Raw genomic sequence first — 12,612 nt, forward strand, 5'->3', positions numbered from 1 at the left:
TGAAGTAAACACACACACACACGTCCCTCTACACTTCCTTACTGCTGGTTTCCTGTCTCCTCTCAGGACTGGCCTTGACTCCTTTGTATGTTGGGCAATGTTTGTTATGTTCCTATACCTCCTCTGTAAGCCTTTACAATGGGCTACACCCCTTAGAAAAAAAAGTGTTCCAAAAAGGTTATTTGTGGAGAGATAGGGTTCTACCAAGAACCAGTTGGATCAGAAGAACCCTTTTTGGAAGACAAGGGTCCTTTGTTAGGCAAATGGTTCTATCTAGGACATTTAACATCCTTTACTGTTTTTGGGTGAAAGAGTTCTTTGATGATTCTTTGGAAGACAAGAAGGGTTCTACGTAGAACCAGCCGACTTTCATCACTGTTAGGATTTAAAATGACAAGTGGGGAATCCTTTGGTGTCTAGACAGTTAGGTAGAATGAACTGCAATGCACTTTAAAATGGGTGGAATTGGTGCCTCTGGGGCATCTCAGATGGTTGTTAGGGGACCTTTATACTGAAGAATGTGTCTAGTTATTTATGATTTGCTTTCGGTGTATTGTTGTGTATAATAACACATATGTTATTGTGTATATGAATATGTGGTCTATTGTGTTTATTGTATTCTGATGTGTATTGTGGTGCTATACAGGGCTCATCTGGAAGAGAGACCTTGGTCTCAGCATTGACTCTGTCAAAATAAAGGTATAAATAAATAAAAATACAAGAAATAATAATATACTATTTCCCAGCATGCTCTGTTGAAGGGAGAGATGGTTTGTTTTACTGTAATATCTGTGTTTTTGCATGTACATTGATTGGTTGATACATTTTATGCTACACAAAGATAAATAACCTACAGTTTTCTAAATATCCAATCTGTTGGATTTATTGCACCCGGTTACTGAGATGGTTGTTCCAGTTTAGATGATTGAGGTACTCTCAGTGTTCAATCTTCCCTACCCTAGCAGTCATTCTGAATGCAGGTTGCAGGTGATTAACAATTCCACTTGTTGGAAATCCTAACTCTGGCTGGATTCCAATAGGAATTACACATCACTTTGCCAGCCATCATAATGTGACTTGCAGGCCTGGTGTGGCCTGTAAACCAGGAGATTCTTAACACCACTGTGTTAGGGTATAACGAGGCCCTCAATGAAAGGCCAAAGATTTTTATAACTAACCCAAGATAGACCAGAGCCTGTCGTTTCCAATAGGATCAAATCCATCATAGTGTGCAGAACAAGCATGGAGGTGGGCAGAGCCAAGCATGAGCTAGTGAGATCCTATTGGCGCGTTCTAGCATTTATTTGCATATTTCCGTTAGGGAACGCCTACTCCGTGAAGTGCGTGTGTGCAATAACTCGAATTCACCCTTGCACTCCTTCTAAACAACAACTTATTTTACAACTTTAGCAAAAGGTAAAGTCTACAAAACACAGTCCACTCTGTTTGTTACAGATTCTAGTTTTGGAAACAGAAAACTGTATGGAGATCAAATGTTTCATCGATGAGAAAATTTGCAGAATGTCGGCCAAAATCCATCTGGCGTTATCTTCTCCCTCTGCCGACCACTCGGCTTCCTCTGATCACCATATTTTGTAGTGAGTGGAAACGCCAACCGGATGCTTCACATTTATACCTCAGGTGAAATATCTGACTCATTGTTCTATTTGTGGAAAGGCCTTATGATTTACACTACCGTTCAAAAGTTTGGGGTCACATAGAAATGTCCTTGTTTTTGAAAAACAAAAAAGCAATTTTTTTGTCAATTAAAATAACATCAAATTGATCAGAAATACAGTGTAGACATTGTTAATGTTGTAAATGACTAGTGTAGCTAGAAACTACAGATATTTTATGGATTATCTACATAGGTGTACAGAGGCCCACTGTCAGAAACCATCACTCCTGTGTTCCAATGGCACGTTGTGTTAGCTAATCCAAGTTTATAAATATAAAAGGCTAATTGATCATTAGAAAACCCTTTTGCCATTATGTTAGCACAACTGAAAACAGTTGTTTTGATTAAAGAAGCAATAAAACTGGCCTTCTTTAGACTAGTTGAGTATCTGGAGCATCAGCATTTGTGGTTCGATTACAGGCTCAGAATGGCCAGAAACAACTTTCTTCTGAAACTTGTCAAGTCTAGAAATTGCCAAGAAACTGAAGATCTGGTACAATGCTGTGTACTATTTTCTTCACAGAACAGCACAAACTGGCTATAGAGTTAGGGTTAGGTTAAGTTTTAGGGTTAAGGGGTGGGGGTAGGGTTAAAATAAGATTTTGAATGGGAATACATTTTTTGGTCCCCACTTGGATAGTAAAACCAACCTGTGTGTTGTATGTGTATGTGTGTCGGTGGGCGTCTGTGTGTGTTGACAGTCTTTCTCTGGTTCCCTTTATAAACACAGACTTGGTTACTCTACCCCCATGCTCACTCTTTACCTCAATTACCAGTAAAACTATCAATTTTACCCCCCTTACCTCAATTACTAGTAAATTGATCCAGTTTGGGCTTTTAAATGACATTACGATGACCTACACCCATTTCTTCCTAATGCATCTTATACATAGGGTATACAGTCTACACTGACATAGTATGTCAACAGTGAGTGTAGGAGAGCACAGTCCAAGCTTCACTTCTCCATTCCTGAAAGCCTTCCATAGCCTGCGTCTTTTGCCATTACGTCAGTCAACAACCACTTCTTCTCTGAACAATGCTTGGCTGTCGTTGTTTACAAAGAACAAGGGACAAGAGCCGAGAGTAAAATGAAGGCTACATATTCATGCAAATACTTATTCAGCCCAAACTCAATGAAAACCCTCTTTGACAACATTGGCTAAGTCAGCCTCCATCACAATTTCATTGTCAAACATTAGCACTTGCTTGCTTCAGCTCCGTGTCGTCAAAATGAGGACTACGTATTGTAGCCTCCTTCTCTAACTAGGCCTATTTTCTGTCACTAGTAAGTTCATACCATATTCGGTCCCACATTAAAATAATCCCTGACATTTATGGATTTAGATTGGGAGATAATTGGCATTTTTGCCATTCCAATTGAACCACAAATGTAGCTTGGCAGTTGGCACCACTGTGTGAATTTGTGCCAAGCTCGAGAGGCCAGGAATAACTGACTGTAGGGAAGGGAGGGTACACTGGCATCTCACTGGCATCTCACTGGCATCTCCGTAACCCAACACTGGTTTCTATAACCAGTCTGTCTTAACATGGACTAATAGGGAGTTCTTCAAATAGCTGGGCTAATTTGTACAGGCTAAGTCTTGACAGTTTATCACGGCAAATATGGATTAGGTCACTGTGAAACTAGTTTTTAGATGTTACTTCCCTATTAGAGCTGAAGTGGTTGGAGAGAGAGCCAACATGAGCAAATCACTCATACAGACGTTCATGTGAAGTACGTATGTATCTACCCACACACCAGATTCCTTGTAGTCTGAGTTTCACACACACACACAAACACTCACCTATCTGATCCTCGGGTATGAGGGATTCGATGGGCGGGTCCAGTTCGGAGCTCTGTGTCAGGTAGGCCTTCATCTGGGTCATGAACTGTCTGAGGGTCTGCAGGAGGTCTAAGCCTGACGTATGACACCCCTTATTCTCCTGTACAAAACTGATATAATCCTGAACCAGGCATCCGAAGTAGGAACTCTTGTCCCTGGAGAGCTCCGCTATCCTCCTCACGGCTCGCCTTTCTGGGGTCATGAAGGTGCTGAAGACTCCAGAAACTTTCCGGAAGCTCAGCGCAACTTTGACCCCGACTCCGACCCCTCTCCGGCGGGCTTTGAAGGGAGGACGGAGGCCCTGTTCCAGGTCGTTCTCCAGGCTGACGCCGTAGTCTTCCTCTTCTTCGTCACAGAGGTCTTCCTCGTCGCTGCTGTCCTCGTTGTTGCCAAGGTGATGCCGTAATCTGAGAGGGGGGCTGGCGGGGAGGGAGAGGGGAGGGTGGGAGTAGTCTAGAGAATCTGAGGAAGAGGTGGAGATGGACATGTCGCTCAGCCTCCCCTCTTGTCCCTCTCGCCTGGGGGTCTTACCCGGAGGGCTGGGGGGGCTACCAACACCATTTCCCACTATGGAGGGAGCGGGTATGGCCGGTGCCTGGCACGGGGGAAGCTTGGCACGGGACAGAGCCTTGGCGATAGTCTCGTCATCAAGAGCGATGTGGCACCGGTGGGCGTCGATGTCAGGTTTTTTGGGGCGTGGGGGAGGAGGGTGCTGAGGGTGTTGGTGGGGCACAGGGATGGCGGCGCTGCTCGTCGTCTTTTTGGAATGGCTGCTGTGCCTGGCACCCATGGGAGGGCGAGGGGTGGGGCGAAGGTTCTGATTGGATGAGGGTTGCAGTGGTTGCCTGGCGACAACAATGGCTGTGGGCGTTTCGGGCATGCTGCTCTTGGGCTTCTGGGGAAGAGGGGTGGGGGGAGGAGGAGCTTGGCGGCGCTGGGAGAGGGAACGGGGGGGCGGGAATAGGAGGGAACGGGGGGGCGGGGGCCGAGGGGGGCGTGACTTCCTTTTCACGTTGGGGTCCGTGACAGGGGCCGAAGACGTCCCACCGGTAGTTCCCGGGCTGGGGTTGGAGTGTGTGACGTAGGGGGAAGGAGAGGTGGAAGAGGATTGAGGGTCTTCCTCAAGCCGCCGGTGAGTCTGGAGGAAGAGGGGGTTGACGAAGCAAAGAGCCCCGTTGGACTGGCTTCTCTCCAGGCGAGAGGAGGAGGAGGAAGGGGGACGAGCTGGAGGAACGCTGCTGTGGCGAGTCGCACTCTGTTTCTCTTGTGTCCTCTCTGCACCCTGGATGTCACCGTCTCTGTCAGGGCGCTGTGGTGGAGGGCGAGAGGGAGAGGTTGTCCTTCGCAGGCTGCCTAGAGCAGAGTGCCAGAATCCTAACAGGAGAGAAGAGATTGGGAATCATTAACAGAGTCAACACACTGTATACATTGAAAAACCTCCAAGAGCTGCCTAACCACAACCTGACCCAATAACACTCAAAGTCATGGTAATCATTCAAACACACAGACAGACACCTTCCTACCTTCATACACAGACTCATACCCTCATAAACAGACACATACATACCCTAAAACACAGACATACATACCCTCATAAACAGACACATACATACACACCTTCATACACAGACATACATGCCCTCATAAACAGACACATACCCTCATACACAGACACATACATACATACCCTCACACAGACATACATACCCTCATAAACAGACACACATACCCTCATACACAGACATATATACCCTCATACACAGACATGCATACCCTCATACACAGACATGCATACCCTCATAAACAGACACATACATACCCTCATACACAGACACACACATACCTTCATACACAGACACACACATACCCTCATAAACAGACACATACATACCTTCATACACAGACACACACATACCTTCATACACAGACACACACATACCCTCATACACAGACACATATATACACCATCATACACAGAAACCTACAAACCGCCTAGCTCTAACCTTGACCCAAACACAAACAAAATGCATAAACACCCACAGGAACTACCATCAACACCCCTTTCTCACTTACTTCATCCTCCAGTTCACTGACACATCCACAATATAGTGCAAGTAGCACTGTAGTTAAGCAGTCAACCTTTTTATATCCCTCTCTTTCTTTCTCTCTTTTCCTCTGTGATCCTACGCTCTTCTGAGGCAGCGGAGAATGTGGTGAGCTCAGCCCTGCATCGCCCAGCACTGATTCAAGAATGCTGTCCTGACAGACACACACCCAGAGAGACAGAGAGACGGACAGGGAGTCACACATGCAAATTCCACAGGGGTGGTGGGAGGAGTCTACACACTGGACAGGCCTACAGTAGTGTATAGGCCCTCCTCTTTCCTGATCGCCCTCCACCTCCCTTCTCTTTGCCCGAGTTTCCTGCTGCGATGCAGGACATTGGTTTCCGTTATGATCGTCTCTTCTGTTTTTTCACTTGTATCCACTGAATCAGTCTATTGTTTGCTGGCACTTGGTGCACAAGTCTCTGTGCTAACTCCTCCAGACAAACAATCACACACTAAGAAATACTTTACAGAATAATGGCATTCATGTAATAGAATCTACAGACTGTTATAAATGATTCCATAAGTTACTTTAGAGGACTGCGAAGCACATTCTGTACGCATTGAATTCCACAAGCACACACACACCCTCTGCACAGCAACACATCTGGAACGGCAGAGAGCGACGGAGCTATGTCGGGCACCGCTTCAAAGGGCTTTTCACACCTCTCTAGTCTAGGGACGGAAACAACTCGGTGGTATTGATGCAATGCCCACTTGAGAAACATGACCTCTGGAGCTAGACTGAGACAGGCAACCTCTCCCTGCTCTTTACCCCACCCAGAGTGCACTCATCCTGGGCTGGGTTTAGCAGTGACCCCACAGGGAATAGCCTGGATGGATCTCCTGCAGAGAGCTTTACTGATAGTTCAAAGGACATTTCTTAACTCCACTACTTTCTGAGCCTTGGACAGACTCTGTACCCAGAGCTAAATTGTGTGTCAGTAATGTATTCATAACCTCCGGTAATAGAGTATACCGCAACAAAGTGTGTCTGTAGTGAGTGGACAAACTCAATTCAGTAGGGGGAACCATGTCCGCTATTCCCTTCATGACCTCGTAGTTAGTTGAAATGACTGAGCCGAGCCAAAGTCTGCTTCCCTTGGAAAATTCCATAACATAGACACAAATATCCATTTGAAATAGAACCTGTCCATTGGAGAAGAGTTTCCCTAAATGATTGTGTCAGCATACTAAGAAAAGATCCTCATGTAGACTGATTCTCTCTCTCTCACACTCACACACGAGGGGTCAGAGTAAGCCTGTGACTAATGTGTGTGCCTGCGCCCGTGCCTGTGTGTGTTCGTGCTTGTGTGTATAATTCTCCAGTCACCACACCCTCCTCCTCAGCCCTGGAGGAAACTGACTCACACACTGGAGTTTCAACAGAAGGAAACTAAGAATATCATGACAGAGTGACTAACTAAACCTGCCATGAAACCAGATCACACTGGTCAGCATGAGTTAACTAACATATAAAACTAATAGATGGTATCAGTAGCCGCAGCACCGGTACACATAGAAACGTCACTCTGTGGAATGAGGGGCTTTTTTGTACGTTTTGCATGTATGTACTTAAGGAGACACAGCCCATTTGGATATACTGCCTTCAACAATGTGAAAAAACATTTAGAAATAAATACAATTATGCTGTTTCCTTCTATATCAATTTACTATCGGATAATTGATGTGGATATCATTTTTATGTCTCTGCGTCCAGTAGTTTCACCAGCTAATGCTAATTTGCGTTAGCGCAATTGCTAACTAGAATTAGCGCAATGACTGGAAGTCTATGGGAACAGCATGCTAGCTGTTTTTGTCGACTTCCAGTCATTGTGCTAATGCTAGTTAGCATTGGCTCGCGAAACTACCTCTAACTTCCTTCATACTGGACACAGATACATATAAATGGTATCCACGAGTTCATCTGACTCTGGGGGAAGTAGATAAAGGGCCTCATTGCCAGAATCACAAATTATCCCTTTAAGCAGAGAAGAAAATAGAGTTGATCACATTATACCCATCTATTACTGTAGTACCTGCTCCTAGTTGGGCCACCTCCTCCAGGTCCTTCTGAGTCTTGGAGGCTGCAATGGCTTCTGGGAGATTCAGGGTGAAAGGAAGGACGTCCCTGAAAAGAGAAGAGAGAGAATGATCCAACTAGGTCTATAATGTCCAACAGATATTCTGGCGATTCCGAGAGTGGACTTTCCCAGTCTGTATCTCCTCCTGCTAGCTGGACCTGTGTTCTGTCCTCAGGGTGGGTGATGTCACAGGGTGGTAGAAGGGGTTTGTCAAAACAAACACAACAGCCTGAACACCACAGCGACCGGAGCAGAGAGATGAGGAAAAGAGTGACATCACTGTGCTGTTACTGTCAACTCAATGCCAACTAACAGAGCCTTGAGGCCTCAGCTGGTGAATCTCTTCACTAGCAATCACAATATGCTGACTAAAACATTCCTTTTTACTGTCAAATTGAATATGCAAGTTATTGAGGATATTTCCCGACTAGGTCTCTGGTTATTAATGAACTTTAACTCGAGCCTGGAGTTTTTTCCTCGTCATGTCAAGTGAATAAGAAAAACTCCTACTGCTAATGAAAGTAAAGTATATCATTATATTCTGTGTTTTTTTATGTTTAGGTTTTATTTCACAGATTGAAACTGTGTTGTGCTGTGTTGGGCATTACTGGAAATTGCTGGGTATTACTGGACATTACTGGATATTACTGGGCATTACTGGGCATTACTGGATATTACTGGACATTACTGGATATTACTGGGCATTACTGGATATTACTGGACATTACTGGCCAATACTGGATATTACTGGGCATTACTGGACATTACTGGGTATTAATGGACATTACTGGACATTACTGGACATTACAGGACATTACTGGACATTACTGGGTATTACTGGGTATTACTGGGTATTACTGGGTATTACTGGACATTACTGGGTATTACTGGACATTACTGGGTATTACTGGGTATTACTGGACATTACTGGATATTACTGGACATTACTGGACATTACTGGACATTACTGGACATTACTGGGTATTACTGGATATTACTGGGTATTACTGGGTATTACTGGGTATTACTGGGTATTACTGGATATTAATCAAATCAAATAACATTTATTTATATAGCCCTTCGTACATCAGCTGATATCTCAAAGTGCTGTACAGAAACCCAGCCTAAAACCCCAAACAGCAAGCAATGCAGGTGTAGAAGCACGGTGGCTAGGAAAAACTCCCTAGAAAGGCCAAAACCTAGGAAGAAACCTAGAGAGGAACCAGGCTATGTGGGGTGGCCAGTCCTCTTCTGGCTGTGCCGGGTGGAGATTATAACAAAACATGGTCAAGATGTTCAAATGTTCATAAATGACCAGCATGGTCGAATAATAATAAGGCAGAATAGTTGAAACTGGAGCAGCAGCATTACTGGACATTACTGGGTATTACTGGACATTACTGGACATTACTGGACATTACTGGGTATTACTGGATATTACTGGACATTACTGGACATTACTGGACATTACTGGGCATTACTGGACATTACTGGACATTACTGGACATTACTGGACATTACTGGGTATTACTGGGTATTACTGGACATTACTGGACATTACTGGACATTACTGGACATTACTGGATATTACTGGGTATTACTGGACATTACTGGACATTACTGGACATTACTGGGTATTACTGGGTATTACTGGGTGTTACTGGGTATTACTGGACATTACTGGGTATTACTGGGTATTACTGGATATTACTGGATATTACTGGGTATTACTGGGTATTACTGGATATTACTGGACATTACTGACGTTAGTTGTTTAATGTTTTGGTTTCTATTTCTCAGTTGAAACAAAGTTCTGACATGTCTTTCGCTCTGAGCTGTTTGTCTGCCCAGCTGGCATGAAGCCGGTCTAAAACAAGAAGTGAGAAGAGGGCAGTTGAGACAAGCTATGTCTTGAGTGCTCACCTCTTACTTAACACATGGTACCCAATAGTAAATCTACAGGTTATGATCTTATGGACAATTTTTTTACTTCGCTATGCTGCAACCCAGATTGCAGCTCCACTGAAATACATATTTAATTGGTCACTGGAAAAAGGGATGTTTGCAAATGTATGGAAGCATGCGAAACTGTCCTATTCCGAAAGACAGCAAAGAACCCATTACTCCTGCCAATAGTCAACCAGTTAGTCTACTCCCTTCACTCTGTAAGATATTGGAGGGTATTGTGAGTAGACAAATATGGGAGTACATGGAAAATAATGATCTGATTACAGCCAATCCGCTTGCTTATCGCAAAAAACATTCCACTACCACTGCATTGGTTGACATGACTGACCAGCGGCTCAATGCTATGGATAATGGTAGATTTGTGGGTGAACTATCTTTAGATTTTAGTGCAGCATTGGATTTAGTGGATCATAAAATAATTTTGATGAAATGAATGCATTAAGGTTTTAAGGAGGTAGCATTGAATTGGGTACAGTCATATCGAACTGACAGGAAACAGTCCACCTCTATCAATGGTTGATTTTCTGGAATACCGCAGGGCAGCTGCCTTGGGCCACTTCTTTATTTAATATTTACCAACGACCTTCCTTATGCCTTATCTGAAACTCAAACTATTATATTTGCAGATTATACCACAATTTACACAGCAAGACAATCGGTTCAACAGGTACAGCAAGCTTTACAAGGAGATTTGGAGAATATCAGGGAGTGGGTTTGCCGAAACAAACTTGTTTTAAACACCAAGAAAACCAAAGTTATGTTGGTCTGTTCCACTAGGAAAAGGGAGTACAAATTGAGGAAGTGGCAGAAACCAAACTACTAGTAGTGCAGCTAGACAACTGCTTATCATGGTCGTCTCAAATAACTAATCTATGTAAAGAACATTTTAAAACAGCATCCATGATCAGAAGGATAGATAAATACTTACCGGGAAAGATTCTTAAACAAATAACACAAGCATTAATTGAGAGTCAGGTGAACTACTGTTCTATGTTCTGGGGAAATGCATCAGCAAGTGAAATTAGGAGGCTGCAGATTGCACAGAACAAAGCAGCACGAATTGTTTTAAGGTGGAGATATGGTTCTTCTGTTGTAGTCACGCACAATGCTCTTGGTTGGTCATCAATCAACAAGATAATTGAAAAAAACATGCTTATTTTATTTCATAATATACACCATTTAAAACGGCCAAGTTCTATTCACAACGGTATTCAGTTGGTAAGAGACAGACATTCAGTAAATACTATAGAATAGATTGTCCACCATGTGTTATCCACACAGAAAAGAGAAATAGGCAAAATAACATTTCAATTTAGAGCAATAAAGAAATGGAATAATTTAACTGAGCAAACCAGAAACCTTTCAATATATACATTCAAACAATACTTTAAAACCATTTAAATATAATACTTAGGAAAGTTGTGCTGGACTATGGTAGATGAAGAATCAATATATATTTTTAGACTGAGTATCTATCGGGTCAATATGTTATTGTATTGTCTGTTTGTAACAGTGTATTAATTATGTGTGAAAATGTGTTCGTATTATAAATTGTATTTTAATGTTTAAGGACTCTTGGAAGATTAGTCCAAATGAGGACTAAAAGAGATCCTAATAAAAAATGTTTTTAAAGTTTTTATTTCCATCCATCCATCCATTTCCATGCAGTTGTTGTAGCTCTCACTGCAGTGGAATGACAACAGAGGGAGGAATGACAGAGGGACGGAGGGAGTGGGGATAGGGTGGCGGAGGGTGAGGGGGACGGAGGGCGGAGAGAGAGAGAGAGAAAAATAAAGAGAAAGAGAGAAAGGGAGAGAGAGAGAGAGAACTTTGAGAACATGACTGTACCTGCTGATACAGTAGAAGGCCACCAGGCGAAACAGGTCTGCAAAACTGATCCCAGATCCTTCCAGAGAAAAGGCTGCAACCAGGGGAAAAACACAGAGAATACATCAAAACTGATCCCAGATCCTTCCAGAGAAAATGCTGCAACCAGGGGAAGAACAAAGAGAATACATCAAAACTGATCCCAGATCCTTCCAGAGAAAAGGCTGCAACCAGGGGAAGAACACAGAGAATACATCAAAACTGATCCCAGATCCTTCCAGAGAAAAGGCTGCAACCAGGGGAAGAACACAGAGAATACATCAAAACTGATCCCAGATCCTTCCAGAGAAAAGGCTGCAACCAGGGGAAGAACAAAGAGAATACATCAAAACTGATCCCAGATCCTTCCAGAGAAAAGGCTGCAACCAGGGGAAGAACACAGAGAATACATCAAAACTGATCCCAGATCCTTCCAGAGAAAAGGCTGCAACCAGGGGAAGAACACAGAGAATACATCAAAACTGTTCAGACTTTATTACGAGGTACAGCCAAATCTAGTCTTGGTTAGCTTCCATCTTGAAATTCATGAGGAATGTCCCCCAATAGTTCTGTTAGGTTAATGTCCATTCTATTGTACTACTTCTCCATAATGTCATCATTCATCCAGTATGTCATCATTCACCTGGTATGTCATCATTCATCCAGTATGTCATCATTCACCTGGTATGTTATTATTCACCTGGTATGTCATCATTCATCTAGTATGTCATCATTCATCCAGTATGTCATCATTCATCCAGTATGTCATCATTCATCCAGTATGTCATCATTCACCTGGTTTGTCATCATTCACCTGGTATGTCATCATTCATCTAGTATGTCATCGTTCATCTGGTATGTCATCATTCACCTGGTATGTCATCATTCATTTGGTATGTCATCATTCATCTAGTATGTCATCGTTCACCTGGTATGTCATCATTCATCTGGTATGTCATCATTCATCCGGTATGTCATCATTCACCTGGTATGTCATCATTCATCTGGTATGTCATCGTTCACCTGGTATGTCATCATTCATCTGGTATGTCATCATTCATCCG

The 12,612-nt window shown here is 43.2% G+C and overlaps 1 protein-coding gene across 3 annotated transcripts in view; it reads right to left on the reverse strand.

Annotated features, from left to right (window-relative positions):
• LOC110485774 (ras and Rab interactor 2) overlaps positions 1-12,612 on the reverse strand; it is a 49,206-nt gene that overhangs the window by 8,471 nt on the left and 28,123 nt on the right. For all 3 annotated transcript variants that reach the window (XM_036940427.1, XM_036940426.1, XM_036940428.1), the window contains exons 7-9: positions 11,531-11,603; positions 7,670-7,761; positions 3,484-4,896 (exon numbers count right to left, since the gene is read on the reverse strand). In XM_036940427.1, the coding sequence (XP_036796322.1) occupies positions 3,484-4,896; positions 7,670-7,761; positions 11,531-11,603 (1,578 nt within the window). The remainder of the gene's footprint in view (positions 1-3,483; positions 4,897-7,669; positions 7,762-11,530; positions 11,604-12,612) is intronic.

The sequence above is a fragment of the Oncorhynchus mykiss genome, chromosome 13 (genome assembly GCF_013265735.2).
Source record: "Oncorhynchus mykiss isolate Arlee chromosome 13, USDA_OmykA_1.1, whole genome shotgun sequence".
In the NCBI taxonomy this organism is placed as follows: domain Eukaryota; kingdom Metazoa; phylum Chordata; class Actinopteri; order Salmoniformes; family Salmonidae; genus Oncorhynchus; species Oncorhynchus mykiss.